Genomic DNA, 19116 nt, shown 5'->3' on the forward strand with positions numbered 1-19116 from the left:
TTCAACGGCTGCAGGTTCAAAGGGTTAACGAGCTATTTGAGCGCAAACACCATTTCGCAGTACGACGACGTGAAGAGGGGAGACGAGATTTGAAATATCGTTTTCTTTTAACCTTTTATACCTTCCGCCGCGTTGTGATTTATCCTCCATGGTGCTAAATAGTGGCGGGTCGTTGCACTCATTTTTACCGCTCCAAGACTAATTAGCTGCTAATATCGCCGTTTATTTGCTGCAGCGATGCCGGCAACCTGACCCCGCAAAGACAAACAAAACATCTGCTGGGTTTTAAAGAGTGAAATGAAAGCGGACAGTTACGTTACCACTCGGCAGTCCAAGATGGTAATTATGATAAAACAAATGCAGACTGACGAACCTGCTGACTTTCAACTCTTTGGCTTTGTTGGTAAAAAAAAAAAAAAAAAAAAAAAAACACACCCACAAACCAGGCCAAGTTCATTTAAGATCATATAACAAAACACCTTGAAGCCAATAAAGCTACTAATTATTTGTTTCAATGTCACTGGAGAATAGCAGCTTATGCTAAACCTATGCGGCTAATTGGCATGGAGAGTTACAATATGGCTGACAATCACATAAGCTACGTTTACATGAGGAGTTTTTCTCTTTTAGAATGGAATCTTTCCGAAAACAATGGTATCCATGGAAAGGAATATTCGGATCTCCTGTCTACATGCGCTGCTATAATCAAACAGAATAGTCAATAGGGCATGCCCAGTAAAACATAAACATCAACATCACATGATACCGACTTCCCTGAGTTTTTGGTAATGGCAGGGCTCGACAATAACGATGTACCGATGGCCCGGGGCAAGTTAAAACAAAATTGGGGCAAGTAAATCCAATCAGTGATATTCCCGTCGGGCAAGTGCACTTTGGCATGCCATACTGACAAGAGTTTTTTTTTAAAGCGGTTCTTGTTGGGTGTTGGTAAAACACGGACTGCGTAATTCCGGTGGTAATTTGCAAAGCAATCCTTGCAAATCTTGAAATGGATCAGAATTGTTTATTTAGACCGCGGTCCGTAATCCACAGTCCGCATTTTACCCACACCCGTTGTTCGCGATCAACCAATCAGCGATCGTTTGGCTACGAAAACATCCATCATGGCGTTGCGGCCAACATCGTCTAATTCTGAAGGAAACAGCAAAAAGTGATGAACCAGTGCCTCCTAAACAAGTATTTTATTAGCGGCAGCAAATCAAATGATGGCACAGGTGAGTGAATCACATTGCTGTGACAATTTGAAGTGGTCACAATGAAACACCACCGATTAGATCCAATACCAAGTGCTGATTTTGCACAAGCTACAAAATCTAGCGCTTCCATTTCTCTGTGGATTTTTCTCACCTTTGCTTCACAAATTATTGTTTGACCATTGAGCATTTTTTTCTGGATTAAAAACACTTTACTAGTACACAAATGTGTCTATTCAATAATGTTTCATTGTGGTGCACAACTTATATCACTGCTTACTACGACTACGATGTGTAAGGTATTATTTATTTTATTTATTTGAAATTCTCATTATAGCAGTCTTTTCATTTTACATGGGGCAAGTTCGGGCAAGTAGTTCTCACCTTAAGCATTCCCTATGGGCAAGTCATTTTGGTTTTTAATGTAGAGCCCTGAATGGTAATGGTTTTATTTCATTTGAACATGCATCAGATTACAATTGAGTGCATCCCATAATCAGTTCACAGTTCCACATGTCCAAAAGGAGTAGGAAGAAGCAAAGCTTATTAAATCCTACCCCTCCATCTGGTACTTTTACAATCACTAACTGTTACATTTGTTCACTTCCTGCTTTCCATAATACAGTTTAAAGTTTTTTGTTTTTTTTTAATAATGTACTTTGTACCGAAGTAGGAGGTGATATGAGCATCCAATGCCATAATGGGTACCATAGTAAGTGTCAATATAGTGATATATATAGCACATCATGACTGGTTCAAGACTCTTCATCCTTGTATTTAGCAAACATCAACTGCTTGTATTGTTTCTTGAATTGGCTCATCGTTGTGCATTGTTTGATTTCCTTACTCAATCCATTCCATAGTTTGATTCCACATACTGAAATGCTATGGCTTTTTAACATAGTTTTCTTTAACTTGTTGCCAGTATCAGCCTGAGACCGAAGGGGCATGATACCTGGCCTGATACCAGACAAACCATGTGATAACCTATAATTATCACATACAACAGCATTAATTGGCCTTATACCCTAGAAACCGCCCATTAATGATAATGATGATAACCGCCTGGATGGATGGATAGATGGATTTATTGTGATTGCACAATATCACAGCAGTAAAATTGCCAACGAAATGTCGTTGCCTGGCTCCCGCATAATAGTAAATAATAATAATAATGTGGAGAATAAATAGATGACATCAAATATGAACAACAATGTACAGCGTCAACAGTAATTTGTACAAATAATTTAAATAATTTTGAATAAATAAAGTAAATGATACTGTGTCAAAGCCCAGGGCAGTGATACTGATAAAATATAGAGTTTAACCATGTCCAGTATCAGCCTCCATAGCTGTCCACTCAGAGCACGTGCTCTGGTGTCAGGCCTGTGGAACAACCAATCAGAGAACGGCGTACTAGCGTGTCCACACAGCGTTTGTTTTCCTGCGTCTGTGATTAGTCAACATGTCGGCGGTTGACACTCCAGGCGAAAGACAAATAGGGAAAATAGCAGAATATTACATTTTTATTTATATTTCTAATATTCGATTAGATATTAGAACAGAATATTAGAAATTGAACGTTTTATCACCATTAATGGAGGAGGACACTCTTGAAATGATCGAAAAAACTAAAAATGCTAATACAAGTCGAAAAACCAAGGGTGACCTAAAGCTCTTTTCTGAATGGCTCATCAACTTCAAAAACGAACGAAGACTGGTAGAAAGTATTCCTACACCTGATTTAGACAAATACGTGTCTATGTTTATCTTATCTATCAGAAAAGAAAATGGGGATGAATACGAGCCCGATTCTCTCAAGTCAAAATTCAACTCTGTGGCACGTTACATGATGGAAAAACGAAACGGTTCAGACACATGTAATAAACATTTCTTGAAATAAAATAATCTTTTGATAAAATATTATGTGATAATAAGATCATCGCATGGTTTGTCTGATATAGGGCTGATACTGGCACGCCTGCTACCAGACAAACCACGTGATAACCTATAAATAAATACAACTCGTTTCTTTGTCATTACCTTCCTCTGATGACTTGCCCTGAATGGAATCGGCCAGGGATGCATTGTGAAGTTAGCTGTGTGACAAATGACTGCTGGGATTTGTAGTTCCTTCACTTTTCTCCTCCTCGGCTCTCTTTTCGGATGGAACTCGGTGTCATAGTTTTTATAAACAGTCCGAAAATGGCGCTCCACATTTTCCTTCCTCGGTAAAGCAATTGTAGACTGGCTGAGGCAAACGCACTTCGAAAATGACGTTGTGAAAAAGAAGTCCTTGGTTTTGAACTTGGTCCAGCTTTTCTACTCATTTTTATCTCTTTTCTTACTCGCTAGCTTGCTAGTTTTGCAGGACTTAGCGCGGTTTAATGCGCATGCGCAGTGACCCCTGTGTCAGTGAAAGGTCAGAGGTCATTGTGAGGACGCATGATAGGCTGTCGATAACTTTTTTTTTTCAATCGCGATCGACGTAATAGCTACACAATGATCACAGAGTCTATGTATCAGTATTGGTGTCAGTCGATTTCACTCAGATTCATAGATGATCAGGATCAGTATCAAGTCAAGTTTATTTATCACATAAGAGTCTTAAAGGGCTTTACAAGCTGGTAACAATAGACAATAGACCCCCTTTGTCCAGTTTACTGTCCAACTATGTGACTGTCAGCCATATTGTAATTCTCCATGCTAATTAGCCACATAAATTTAGAATAAGATTAGCATAAGCCGCTATTCTCCAGTGACTTTAAAAGTGTATCATAAGTTGCTTGACTTTAAAACAAATAATTAGTAGCTTTATTGTCTTCAGGGTGTTTTTGTTATATGATCTTAATTGAACCTGGTCTGTTTTATTTTTATTTTTTTTACAAGCAAAGACCAAGAGTTGATTTGAAAGTCAGCAAGTTCGTCACTCTGCATTTGTTTTATCATAATTACCATCTTGGACTGTCGAGTGGTAACGTAACTGTCCGCTTTCATTTCACACTTTAAAACCCAGCAGATGTTTTCTTTTGTCTTTGCGGGGTCAGGTTGCCGGCATCGCTGCATTAATCAAAGCTCATATGGAACATTTTGTTGATATATGTGTAGAAAAGGCGGGAAAAACATTTCATTTTAGAATATTACAATATTTTTCTAATACAGAAAACAAACCAATCCATTTTCGTGCGGGGTGCTGGAGCCTATCCCAGCTGTCTTCAGGCGAGAGGCGGGGTACACCCTGGACTGGTGGCCAGCCAATCACAGGGCACATATAGACAAACAACCATTCACACTCATGGACATGCATATTGGAACATGCCAGGACCTTCGGAATGCCGACCGCCGGGCTAAAACTCCAGAAAGTCAACCTGGTGTTCGGCACGGACCTTAAGGTTTTAACAAAGTTAAAGAGAGCTTGATATCGCCGATATTTATATCAACATTTGAGCAATACAAAAGATGCGTATAGTTGACTTATTTACAATACATAATATTGGCGAGACTTTGACGGAATTTCTTGTCAACACACCACAGCTGACATCGGACAATGATTCCATCCTGTTCTCCTGAACACACACATCCTCATGGACGCCATGAATATGGAATCGCCCATCACTACAAAGTCAACAGTTACAGCGCCACCTGTTGTGTTGGTATAAGGATTTACTGTATACAGTACCTTGGTGTATAGGAGGAGTGAGCATATTCTATAGTGTTTACTTTTTACTGATTTTGCACTATAGTGAAGACTTGATTTAGCTCTAACAATTCTAATTGAAATAAATGGGAATCTTTTTTTTTTATTGGTACGTTGTTTTATATTGTTGTATTACCGCAAATACCGTATTGTTCACAAATAACAGTTATTAACAATTATTTTTTTGTTTTGTCCTTTGTTTTATTGTGATAATCACATTCAACGGCGGCACGGCGGTCTGGTGGTTAGAGCGCAGACCTCACAGCTAGGAGAACTGGGTTCAATTCCACCCTGTGGAGTTTGCATGTTCTCCCCGTGCATGCGTGGGTTTTCTCCGGGTACTCCGGTTTCCTCCCACATTCCAAAAACATGCTAGGTTAATTGGCCACTCCAAATTATCCATAGGTGTGAATGGTTGTTTGTCTATATGTGCCCTGTGATTGGCTGGCCACCAGCCATGGGTCATTGCCATGTTTGAGTTTGCCATGCTAGTGCCTTGTTTTGCCTTTCGCCCAAAGACAGCTGGGATAGGCTCCAGCACCCTCCGCAACCCTTGTGTGGAAAAAGCGGTAGAAAATGAAATGAATGAATCACATTTAACATACAAAGGCCAAAATCACAAAACCAATATCGGATCGATACCAACAGTTCCAGCCACCTCCAGCCAACAGGTCAAATCAGCAACAAAGCACCAATTAAACAAACACGATAATCAAGTCTTCATGATGAAAATGAGATTTTTTATTGCAGTTTGATGAGGCCAGCATTGCTTGGTGGTGCAAAATGAATAACGATGGTGCAATCGTACGTTGACCTGTCTGAGCTCAGTGATCCTTAAAAATGATTTGGGTCCTATTGTTCTTATTAAAAAAAATTAATTCTCTACCCACCAACTACCGTATTTTCTGGACTATAAGTCGCTCCGGAGAATAAGTCTCACAAGGCCAAAAATGCATAATTAGGTAGAAAAAAAACATACATAAGTTGCACTGGAGTATAAGTCACATTTTTTGCGGGTAATTTATTTTCCAAACTACTTGACCCAAACAGACATTACGTCCTCTTGGAAGGCAAGTTGTAACAATAAAAGAATAGAGAACAGGCTGAATAGGTGTAAGATATGCTAACACAATGCTTATTCAGCTACACCAAAAATAAACATGAACACAAAAGGTGTCCAGTGTTTATGTAACATAAACACTTTTTTCATTTATAAGTCGCTCTGGAGTATAAGTCGCAGGAACAGCCAACCTATGAAAAAAAGTGTGACTTATAGTCTAGAAAATACAGTATATGTGGTTTCTTAAGTTTTTCTTATTTGCTGTTTTAGTATTATTTTAATTATTTATTATTGATTGATTGAGTTATTTTCTTTATTCTTGATTTGTTTATTTTTTTTACTTATTTTGTGTAGAAAAATAAAAATTAAGATATTTAAGACCAGAGTAATGAAGCAAAAGCATTGAAGACACTTTTTTTTTTCTTCTGTTTTTAATAAATGCATTTATTTTTTTTGGAAAACCTGATGCGGCCCAGCCTCACCCAGACCCTAGCTCCAGTGGCCCCCAGGTAAATTGAGTCTGAGTCAGTTCCAGCCACTTCTAACCAACAGGTCAAATCAGCAACAAAGCACCAATTCATCAAACACTATAATCATGTCTTTGTGATTAAAATGAGATTTTTTATTGCAGTTTGATGAGGCGAGCATTGCTTGGTGGTGCAAAATGAATAACGACGACGCAATCGAACATTGACCTGTCTGAGCTCAGTGATCCTTAAAAATGATTTGGGTCCTATTGTTCTTATTAGTGTTATTTACTGGTATTTATTCTCGGTACAGTTTGACTTTAAAGCCACTCAACCTCTTCACGTGCACCAAAACTGGACAAAGAACATTCCAACATGGAGCTGGTGGAGGAGTGTTGCAGGCATCCCAAAATAAGACCAACAAGATCATCCTCTCGTTCAGGATTTCAAGATCAGATGAAGAGAAACAGTGGAAGCATGACGGCAGTTCAATCAACATCCTGTTCATCACTTCCTGTTCACGTTTAAAGCCAAGCAGAAGAAGTAGAGCCGCGGTTCTTCCAGATTCCATCATAGACCCACACAACCTTTCTGTTGGTCTCAGCAGGTTTTTGCTCATTTTAGGACTCCAGTGTTGGGACAGGAAGACTTTCTGTGCTCAAAGGGCACAAAAACGTTTCCTTTGGTCTGGTTTTAGTTTAGGTTTTAGTTCTTGAGCTGTTCCCAGAGAGAGAAGCGCCGTAGACCAAGGGGCGGTTCAGATGAGGGGAGGAAGCAGAGGTCGTTGCCTCGTACGGCCGTCTACCTTCCAAATATGTTCTCGTACTCCAAGAGTATTAGCTCCACTATCTGATTCTGGTAGACCATGTGAACCGCCATGTTCCAGGTCTCCGTCTCGGGCCGCAGCAGTGTGGGTCCAAACACGATGGCGACGCTCTGGTTGGTCATGCGGTTCTCCTCTCCGTGGTCGATCACCCTGAAGGGAGGAGAGAATCCCTCGTTTATCGCGCTTAATTGGTCCCAGACCTGACTGTCATCGTTAGAGCATAGAAAACCTGTTTATGACCTTCTAAACTGCTTTTTTACATGATTAGAGAACTGTAGACAATGAATAACACCCCTATAGTCACATTCACACTCATATTATCCAATATAGTATGTATGTGTGATCTAAATTAACAAAGACAGAGAACAAGTTGTTATTTTTGATCACTCACTCTGTAACCCTTAATGAGGAAGTACAATTTACTGCATTTAAGTAGGCTCAGCAATCCCGGAAAATACACTCCAAACGTGAATTCAAGTTAAGTGATGTGCTGTCTTTGAACGCAGCCCCTCAGTGCACATAATAATGTGGTTAAAGTGTGATTCAAATATTCTGCTACTATTTTTAAAATGGTCTTATGTAAATACATATTTACATGTGTACACTCTTTTAGTTTCATTTAGATATTGTTAATACAGTACATACAAATATATACGTATAATCCTGCCCTTTCATTTATCTTTCTTTCAGTAATAAAACATATTTTAGACATAGCTGCAAGTTGTGATTAATCATGATTAATTAATTAATTTGAAAACATGGAATATAAAATATTTTGTCTCGATTAATCACAATTAAGTTGTCCCCAGTTAACTCAGAATTAATCACAGTTAATCACAAGTAAAATAAGTTTTAATCTATAATAAATAGGGGAAATTTCTTTGTGGTAAATGATTCAATGTGCAACTATAATTACATACAATATTACATCAAATATTATGGAAAAGGATATAAATTTCAGAACTTTGGGCCATTATTTAAAACAATACAGACAACAAGTATATTTTTGTATTACTATTTTCCTTTATTATTAGCATTTTAGCTCTTAAACTCGCCCACAAACGTTCAGCAAATTCAAAATGTGAGCGAGTGAGACTGACTTTTTAAAAACATTTTAAAATTACAATTTCAGTTAAAAATAAGATTTGTTGATTTATGATACTGGTTAGAAATTCTAAATCTTTGGGAGTAAAAAAGCCTACTTAGGAACATTCAGAAAGGATTATTATTCCGGCTGTCAATCGATAAAAATATTTGATCGTGATTAATTGCATTCTGCCCAATGTTAACTCACAATTAGTCACATATAATTGCAGATGGAATTAAGTGCAACTACAATGATAATTACGTCCAATTTTATGTAAAGGGATATCAATTTGGGAACTTTGGGCCATTATTTAAAATTATACATTCAGTAAGCATATTTTTGTATTATTATTTTTCTTTATTATTAGCATATTAGCTCTTAAACCCGCCCACAAACGTTCAGCAAATACAAAATGTGAGCAAGTGAGACCTCTCACACTAACATGTTTTGGTTTATTTGTGTCAGCTTAAAATAAGATTTATTTATTTATGATACTGGTTTTAAATTCTAATTGTTTGCGAGTAAAAATCCTATTTAGGAACATTCAGAAAGGATTATTATTAAAGAATTGCCTCAATGCACCTTTCCTTCAAAATACCTCAAACAATCGGGCAAACATTTTATCCAAATTGCAAACCTAATAACCATTTCATTTGTCTTTTAAAACACATTGAAATACATAGAAATAAATCATTATATTACAGTAAATATTATTTTATTTCAGTAGTCTAACTATTTACACAGTTTTTGAATGTTTAATGCAATTTGTCCTACTTTTTCGACGGTCATTGAACGCACCGTTCTCCGATGCAAAGAGGGCTGTATGGACGTATTTGGATGTACTTTACTCCTTTTTCTTTCACCTCATACTTGCTCCCGAATGCTGATACTATGTGGGAATGCATAAAGGTAAGATTTCATGACTCTGAGTGCTAATGTGCATCATTGTGGTCGTCCCATGCTAAATGGCTAACGCTAGCAAAACACTGGACTTCAGCCACGGTCATCACACTAACAGCCCGTCAATAGCAGCTGGAAGTCCAATTTAGCTGGCAGTTCAATACCAAAATCCGTGATAAGTCAAACACAGCGACAGTAGATATAAATAACTTTGGTCTTGCTACAAAAGCCATCTGCCAGGGCTAACTTTAAGCTAACTTTACCAATCTAAATACTCATTTCTTTCTCCATTTCCCATCAATATTTGTTCCAGCTTGTGGCTACAGAGTTACCGTGCTTCAACCAAACTACGGTGGGGGCCGAGGGTCAAACAGGAGGTTAAAAAAAACTGCTCAAGGAAACTTCCGTTAATGCGTCATTAAAGTGTTAACTTTGACAGCGCTAGTTGCGCTATTTAATTTCCAAGCCAATATTGGTGGAAACACTAAGAATATTTCTGTGAGGCGTTTGAAGGCACAATAAATATGACTCAAGTGTCCTTACTTTCTGAGGTGTTTGAACAGGGCCTGCATGGTGTCGTGATTCGGCTCGGGGAGCTGTCGGACCAGTTCTTTGATGGCATGGACTCTCTGCTTGTAGTCTGGAAACTCTGCAGGCCAGAGGAAAGAAAACACCGTTGCATAAAGTGTGTCCATGATTGCATTTCCTCTGCCTTATTTCCTTATTTCAGTTAATTAGCTCACTTTTGTGCAACAGGTTGCAAACAGCAATTTAACTGACAAAAGGTGTAGAACAGGGGTCTCAAACACGCGGCCCGCGAGCCAAATGTGGCCTGCAGGACACTAGTTTGAGGCCCCCGCCTTGATATGAAAGTTTAACGTTAGTGCGGCCCGCGCAAGTTTGATATGGATGCTGTATGGTATCATGTACCCAGAAAAAATTATTACGTTTGATTAATGTTCATGTTAAAGGTTAAATAACTGTTAATAGTTATCCTCCCTATCCGTGTGGAAGTGGTTAGTTTTGGCATGTCTACAGGGCTCTAATAATGCTTTGTTCATTTTAATCTGGAAAAAATAATTTGTCTACCCACCAACTATATGTGGTTTCATAAGTTTTTATTATTTGCCGTTTTATTATTATTATCTTTATTTATTACTGATTGATTGATTTTCTTGATTTGTTTATTTATTTTTCATCTTATTTTGTGTAGAAAAATAAAAAGTAAGATATTTGAGAACAGTGGAATGTTTTATCAGAGCTTTTTTTGTAGAAAATCGAAACCTAAGCAAAGTTTATTCATTTTTCCGTTTTTAATAAATGCGTTTTTTTTTTTGAAAACCTGATGCGACCCAGTCTCACCCAGACCCTAGCTCCAGTGGCCCCCAAGTAAATTGAGTTTGAGACCCCTGCTCTAAATATTATTATCCCATTTATTTATGTTACTAAATCCTACTAAACATTTTATATTTTAGTGATTATTTTTTATTTTTCATCTTATTTTGTGCAGAAAAATAAAAATTAAGATATTTGACAACAATGGAATGTTTTATCAGAGCTTTTATTGTAGAAAATCGGAACCAAAGCACTGAAAAAGTTTGTATATTTTTCTGTTTTTAATAAATGCGGGTTTTTTGGGGGGAAAAACCTGATGCGGCCCAGCCTCGCCCAGACCCTAGCTCCAGTGGCCCCCAGGTAAATTGAGTTTGAGACCCCTGGTGTAGAACAAATTTCCACGTGATCCTTCTAATTATTTTCCAGGAGGGAATCTTTGGAGCCACACGTTCTGTATGAGTATAATTTGCAGTACGAGGAGATAAAAATACCCACTGATGGAGCTGACAAAGTCGTGGAAGAGATTGTAGGTGAAGAGCGGCTCTGGAAGCTCCCTGAAGAACATCTTTAAAGCTCCGGTGATCACGTGGATGTCCTCCCACTTGCCATCTGCCAGGCTCACATTTTGATCTGCACAGGAGAGGAAAAGGAACGGTCGGAGAGGAGAGGAAAAGGAACTGTCGGAGATGAGAGTGGCGCCACCGCTGCAATTAAAGAGGAAAAAAGCTCAGCAGGCTCACCGTCGCTGACGGCAAAGCGCAGCTTCTGTATCAGCGCCAGGTTTCCACTGACTCGATACAGGCCGTCCACACACAGGCCTGCAGGGTAGGATAAGAAGACAAAAAAAAGTGAATACATCAGAGGGATGCAATGCGCGGTGTCTTACAACCCACCGTTGTTCTCCACATGCTCGATGCACATCTTAACAAAAGTGGGAACAGTGCTGTTCTCCCTCTGGCAGAGACTGGACAGGCTGCAGCCAAACACTTGATCTGCACACAACAAACACACGTTTGGACCCAAGAAATATACATACTGTTTAACACAGGGGTCTCAAACACGCGGCCCGCGGGCCAAATGTGGCCCGCAGGACACTAGTTTGAGGCCCCCGCCATGACATGAAAGTTAAATGTTAGTGCGGTCCGCACAAGTTTGATATGGATGCTGTATGGTATCATGTACCCAGAAAAAATTATTACGTTGATTAATGTCAGCTAGGAGACCAGGGTTCAATTCCACCGTCGGCCATCTCTGTGTGGAGTTTGCATGTTCTCCCCGTGCATGCGTGGGTTTTCTCCGGGTACTCCGGTTTCCTCCCACAGTCCAAAAACATGCTAGGTTAATTAGCGACTCCAAATTGTCCATAGGTATGAATGTGAGTGTGAATGGTTGTTTGTCTATATGTGCCCTGTGATTGGCTGGCCACCAGTCCAGGGTGTACCCCGCCTCTCGCCCGAAGACAGCTGGGATAGGCTCCAGCACCCCCTGCGACCCTTTTATGTGTTAGATATTGAAATTTAAAAAATGGTTTCCGTCAAAGGGTAACCACAGTAATTTCTTATTTATTCACTTCCTATAAAGGAGGTCTGACTCTTGTTTGAACGTTTATGGAGGTGTTGTTTCAATTCCAGAAATGAGCGCATACCTTTATGCACCTTTCAGGTCCTTGTGACAGATTTTTTGTTGTAGTTTTTTAGTTCACACTGAGTTAAACATTAGGAAAATAAATATATATATATATATAAGATGGCTACAATTTTCCAACTCTTGCTGATAATGACATAACCATATAAGTTAGGCTTTTTAGTCCTGTGGGCAAATGAGCCCACTGCGCGAATATTAAAAATTAATGCAGGAGAAAATTGCTTGATAGCAAAAATAATCCTGTAAACTGACTTCCACAGAACTTTGTAGGGAGGTGGCTTGAGGTGATTAATTCTTTTGGTGCAGATCCAGATATCATTTTAGAAAGAGGAATTCATGCTCACTTTTGGTTGCTACAGTCTGCTTGCATTGGGGTCAAGTGGGGAGATCCGGCAAACGCTAATGTAATGAAAATTCTTTCTGTGTGTGGCAGTTATGCCACCTACAGGACTGTAGTGGAACACAGGGAGCTTTCAATAAAACCTGTCTTAGTTTGGTATTATTTCAGCTGGCGGTAATCCGCACATATGATGGGGACATGTTTACTTTGGAAAACCAATTTGCTTGGACTGCATAAGAGCACAAATGCTTGATGTCCTCGGGCACCTTTAATGTAGCCTTTGTCTCTGACGGCCTGCAGCGTGGGTCTGCGAGTCAGAAACTTCTTCAGCTTGTGTTTGGTCTTCTTGTTGTCGGCGGCGTCTATGCTGGTGGATGTCTTCATGGCTGCAGAGGACACACAGAGAAGCTCTCATTGCCTTGATGACAACAACCTGTCCATTCAGAATATTATAAACTGCTTTTATTACCAATATTCCATATGCCAATTAAGGATGGACCGGCCGATATATCGGGCCGATATTTGCGTTATTTACTTGAATCGGTATCGGCCGATACATGCCGATGTATTTTTTTTGCCGCATGATTTACAGACAGGCATCCGCCGGGCAGCTTTGTGTTGCCAATGCAGTCGCGGTACCCCTCCCACACTGCAACAGTGGTGAATCACAACAAGGGTACGTTTTCAACTTTTAATTAGCCTCGAATACAGGGGTCTCAAACTCAATTTACCCGGGGCCACTGGAGCTAGGGTCTGGGCAAGGCTGGGCCGCATCAGGTTTTCCAAAAAAATGCATTTATTAAAAACAGAAAAATATACAAACTTTTACAGTGCTTTGGTTCCGATTTTCTACAATAAAAGCTCTGATAAAACATTCCACTGTACTCAAATATCTTAATTTTTATTTTTCAGCACAAAATAAGATAAATAAATAAATAAACAAATCAAGAATAAAGTAGATCAATCAATCAGTGATAAATAAATATACAGTAAAGTCTCGTTATATCGATATTGTTGGGAGTCGGAAAAAATATCGATATAACCGGACTGTCGATATATCCGATCCTGCACCGAACTGCATTAAAAGTGGGCAATAATGCACTCTAATGTCGAGCAGCTTAAATCAATCTTTGCTTAAGGATTTCAATACCAAAAAAGAACACGGCGAACGGCTGCTTCCAGTCAACTTTATTTTTCACACTTCCACCACCAGAGCGCAGCACACACACCGATTCCCGCACTTCCTGGTTCACAGGTCATGCTCAACCCGCCCCACATAGCTGGCCAAACACATGCCTGCAACAGAAGAACCAACAGAAGAACCAACTGCGTTTGTGGTTTAGATGTACATATACACACGAGAGAAACCACGAACGCCAGCATGTACATATGAAAAACAGTGATTATTGCAAGCGATAAAAAGATATCTGAATACAACACAATTAAATACATGTATTTGTACACTTGTGTCTTCGTTGGAATAGGTGTGTATGCTATGTCAGTTGGTTCTTCTGTTGCAGGCATGTGTTTGGCCAGCTATGTGGGGCGGGTTGAGCATGACCTGTGAACCAGGAAGTGCGGGAATCGGTGTGTGTGCTGTGCTCTGGTGGTGGAAGTGTGAAAAATAAAGTTGACTGGAAGCAGCCGTTCGCCGTGTTCTTTTTTGGTATTGAAATCCTTAAGCAAAGATTGATTTAAGCTGCCCGACATTGTTCTATACTATAGAACAATGTCGAGTGCATTATTGCCCACTTTTAATGCAGTTCGGCGCAGGATCGGATATATCGACAGTCCGGTTATATCGATATTTTTTCCGACTCCTGACAATATCGATATAACGAGACTTTACTGTAGTTTGAGGCCCCCGCCTTGATATGAAAGTTTAATGTTAGTGCGGCCCGCGCAAGTTTGATATGGATGCTGTGTGGTATCATGTACCCAGAAAAAATTATTACGTTTGATTAATGTTCATGTTAAAGGTTAAATAACTGTTAATAGTTATCCTCCCTATCCGTGTGGAAGTGGTAAGTTTTTGGCTATTTAAGTTTAAAGGAAATAACTTGAAGGCTACTATTTAGGTCGCTAGCTCTCTAGTTTGCAAGTTAGCATGTGTCTCAAGACCCTGCAGTTGTGCAATATATTGTAAATAAAAAGAGTATAAATGTGACTATAGTCGTGTTTTGTCATGTCTACAGGGCTCTAATAATGCTTTGTTCATTTTAATCTGAAAAAAATTATTTGTCTACCCACCAACTATATGTGGTTTCTTAAGTTTTTATTATTTGCCGTTTTATTATTATCATTACAGTAAAGTCTCGTTATATCGATATCGGTTATATCGAAGTACTGCTTATTACGATACTATTTTCATTTCCTGGCAAATTTCTAGTCTTTTATGATATAATTAGTTCCGTTAGTACGATACCCGGTTATTATGATAATCCTGTTACTACGATGCCCTTTTCATCTCCTGCCAGCCAATTTGGTCTGCTTATATCGATACAAAAGCAGCCTAAATCAATCTTTGCTTAAGGATTTCAATACCAAAAAAGAACACGGCGAACGGCTGCTTCCAGTCAACTTTATTTTTCACACTTCCACCACCAGAGCACAACACACACACCAATTCCCGCACTTCCTGGTTCACAGGTCATGCTCACCGCCCCACATAGCTGGCCAAACACATGCCTGCAACAGAAGAACCAACTGACATAGCATACACACCTATTCCAACGAAGACACAAGCGTACAAATACATGTATTTAATTGTGTTGTATTCAGATATCTTTTTATCGCTTGCAATAATCACTGTTTTTCATATGTACATGCTGGCGTTCGTGGTTTCTCTTGTGTGTATAGATTCTATACACACAAGAGAAACCACGAACGCAGTTGGCTCTTCTTACGTCTCACGTAGGTATGCCTATTACTGCCAAACATCTCCAACTTTGACTCGTCAGACCAAAGGATCTTCTGCCACGTCTCCAATAACCAAGTTTTATTCTTTTGTGAAGTGGTTTCCTACATTAAGACGTTGCCTTACTGTTGAGGAAGATACAGGCGTCGCATGAGTGTTGTTTAAGTGTTGTTTAACTCAACTGTCATCTGTGGGCATGTGAGATAACGGTTGTGCAGACTGCTCAGCGTATTTTTCTTCAACAGAAGCCGTTTATGGCCTACTACATCGTCTCCTGTCCTCAATGGACCTGGCGGAGTCTCTGTATGTAAATAGTGAACAGGGTTTTTTGTGGCATTTTCACACATTGAATAGCTTTCATTTCTCTTAAAAAAAATCGCCTGGCGTGTTTCTAGAGAAAACTATCTTGCCTTAGCAGTTTTATTTTGTGTCTGACTTCTGACTAGGTCGGACTGAAAAGGTCAAATGAATGAAGGTGCAGCTCTGAAAAACACGTGAATTTCAAATAGCATCCTACACCACACACGCATTTTCTTTCAAGTAGAGCGCTGCATATGTCAAGTCGAAAATTATATTATATTATATTTCCAGAAATAAACAACAGGCTACAAATATTCAGCAATCATTTCAGAGGACAGCTGCTGTAATAGATACAAATAGTGACGGGTATTTTCAAATTGAAGTACTAAAAAAAAAAATGATAGCATTTTTGAGAGAATTCCATCTTGACCCTAAGATCCTAACCCTTAGATGCATAAGTGGGTCAAAAATGACCCGGTCAGGTTGGTTGTTTTCTTCAAATATCTTCATAATGAAATTTTTTTCATATTCCAGGTATTCCTCAAAAAAACATGTTTTTGATATCATGCCATTGACATTTTTAACTTACCTTTTATACATTTTAAGACATTTTTGTTTTTGTGTTACTACCCCAACCTTCCATAAGTGGGTCAAAAATGACCCGGTCAGGTTGTTTTCTTGAAATATCTTCGTAATGAAAAATATTTTATCATTTCATATTCCAGGTATTCCTAAAAAAAACATGTTTTTGAAATCATGCCATTCACATTTTTAACTTATCTTTTATACATTAAGAATTTTTAGTTTTTGTGTTACTACCCCAACCTTCCATAAGTGGGTCAAAAATGACCAGGTCAGGTTGTTTTCTTGAAATATCTTCGTAATGAAAAATATTTTATCATTTCATATTCCAAGTATTCCTCAAAAACATTTTTTGATATCATGTCATTCACATTTTTAACTTACCTTTTATACATTTGAAGAAATTTTTGTTTTTGTGTTACTACCCCAACCTTCCATAAGTGGGTAAAAAATGACCCGGTCAGGTTGTTTTCTTGAAATATCATCATAATGAAAAATTGTTATCATTTCATATTCTAGGTGTTTCTCAAAAAACATGTTTTTGATATCATGCCTTTCACATTTTTAACCTACATTTAATACATTTTGAGAATTTTTTGTTTTTGTGTTACTACCCCAACCTTCCATAAGTGGGTCAAAAATGACCCGGTCAGGTTGTTTTCTTGAAATATCTTTGTAATAAAAAATTGTTATCATTTCATATTCCAGGTATTCCTCAAAAATCCTATTTTTGATATCATGCCGTTCACATTTTTAACTTACCTTTATGCAACACACAATTGATCCTCACATTTTCTATTGTTGTATGGGGTCATTTTCTTTTTCAAAGATGTAAAAAAGTGAAAAATGAAAATGTTTCTAACATGAAATCATTCTTGTGTGGTCCTAAATTTAATACTAAATATCATACAAGTGATTATTCCTAACCAAAATGGCAAAAATGGCATAAAAACGCATTGATTCTAGTATGGGTCATATTGGACCCACTTATGGAAGAGTGTAGGGTCCAGTCACTCGTGCATCTAAGGGCTAAGAGCTTTAATTTTTTAATTAATGAAAATGTACACTTGTGTATAGTCTTCACTTTAAAACAAAAATAGAGCTCTGCTATAAGCCTGGAGAGACAGAGAGTTTCCAAACTTTTGGAGGGTAGTGTATACCTCTGGTTTTCTTGGCGTCTCTGTTCTCTTTCTCCTTGTCCTGCTTCTCTGTACCAGGTGACTCGGGCATGTCTTCTTCTATGGCTTCATCAGACTCACATGCCTGAAATGAAAACACACAGGGAGAACAAGAAGTTACCTTTAAGAAGTTCTATATGCCTTTCTCTGCAGATGTGGCCATGCAAGTGTAAAAAGCCACAAAACTGCTGAGCGACCGCACGTTCCAAGTCATTGCATGTGAAGTTTGACTTGCTTTTAGGGAGCAAAGCGCCCCCATTTCACGGAGGGCAGGGTGTTATGTTAATAAGACTGCATTTGAGTTAAATCCATCGCAATGACGGTGCCTGTATGTGCCTATGTAGCCACAGAGGGTGGGGGTGGGGTTCCTCACAGGGCTGCTGATGGTGTCCCGCAGCGCTCGGTACCACTCTTTGACGGTGCTGTCGTTTTCAGACTGGATCAGCAGCTCCGTGCCCTGCCGGGTCTTCAGCTGCAAATGAGAGTGCGTATCAGTAAAAGACTCCTGGATGCCTAATGGCTGTTCAGTTGCAGTGGTGGTCGAACGGTAAAGCTTATAGGGAGAGTCAAGTTTTTAAAACCTCTATAACGTGCTTCTTGCTGGACTTGTCCTTGGACGCCCAGTCCACAGAACCGCCTTTCAGGTCGACGGTGAACTCTGGTTTGGACTGACCGCCACCAAACTGCAAGCAATAGAAATATGGTGAACAATCAGACATGATACACCCTAGCAGGATCTCCATTGGTCGATGCTTGACAAACACGGATCAGTCTGGAAATTGGAATATGCACGTATAGTGGTAGCCACAGTGTATCCCTAATTGTTAATAATATCGTATATAAGAGACGGCGGGACAATTTTCAAGAAAATGTTTTAAATCCTGCCTTTTCATGTTAAACAGGAAGCTACTTTGTGTTGTTTTTTTTCAAAGAAGCATACCGTATTTTCCGGAATATAAGTCGCACTTTTTTTCAAGGGTTGGCTGTTCCTGCGACTTAAACTCCAGAGCGACTTATAAATGAAAAAAGTGTTTATGTTCCATAAACACTGGACACCTTTTGTGTTCTTGTTTATTTTTGGTGTAGCTGAATAAGCATTGTGTTAGCATATCTTACACCTATTCAGCCTGTTCTCTATTCTTTTATTGTTACAACTTGCCTTCCAAGAGGACGTAATGTCTGTTTTGGTCAAGTAGTTTGGAAAATAAATTACGAGCAAAAAATGCGACTAATACTCCACTGCGACTTATGTATGTTTTTTTTCTACCTAATAATGCATTTTTGGCAGCCGTCTTGGGGCGAGAGGCGGGGTACACCCTGGACTGGTGGCCAGCCAATCACAGGGCACATATAGACAAACAACCATTCACACTCACATTCATACCTATGGACAATTTGGAGTGGCCAATTAACCTAGCATGTTTTTGGAATGTGGGAGGAAACCGGAGTACCCGGAGAAAACCCACGCATGTACAGGGAGAACGTGCAAACTCTACACAGAATGGCCGATGGTGGAATTGAACCCTGTGCGCTAACCACTCGACCGCCGTGCCACTGCTTAATGAATAT

The 19116-nt window shown here is 39.1% G+C and overlaps 1 protein-coding gene across 5 annotated transcripts in view; it reads right to left on the bottom strand.

Moving 5' to 3' along the window:
- Positions 1-6414: 6414 nt before the first annotated feature.
- The window catches only part of LOC131135470 (rho GTPase-activating protein 12-like), a 78226-nt gene continuing 65524 nt past the window's right edge, over positions 6415-19116 (bottom strand). For all 5 annotated transcript variants that reach the window (XM_058081376.2, XM_058081385.2, XM_058081431.2 and 2 more), the window contains 9 exons: positions 18129-18230; positions 17921-18019; positions 17530-17632; positions 12837-12956; positions 11480-11578; positions 11327-11404; positions 11082-11216; positions 9795-9900; positions 6415-7414 (listed from right to left, as the gene is read on the bottom strand). In XM_058081376.2, the coding sequence (XP_057937359.2) occupies positions 7240-7414; positions 9795-9900; positions 11082-11216; positions 11327-11404; positions 11480-11578; positions 12837-12956; positions 17530-17632; positions 17921-18019; positions 18129-18230 (1017 nt within the window). In that variant the 3' untranslated portion in view covers positions 6415-7239. The remainder of the gene's footprint in view (positions 7415-9794; positions 9901-11081; positions 11217-11326; positions 11405-11479; positions 11579-12836; positions 12957-17529; positions 17633-17920; positions 18020-18128; positions 18231-19116) is intronic.

This window comes from Doryrhamphus excisus, linkage group LG11 (genome assembly GCF_037039965.1).
Source record: "Doryrhamphus excisus strain RoL-2023G ecotype Guam linkage group LG11, RoL_Dexc_Guam_v1.1, whole genome shotgun sequence".
NCBI lineage: Eukaryota > Metazoa > Chordata > Actinopteri > Syngnathiformes > Syngnathidae > Doryrhamphus > Doryrhamphus excisus.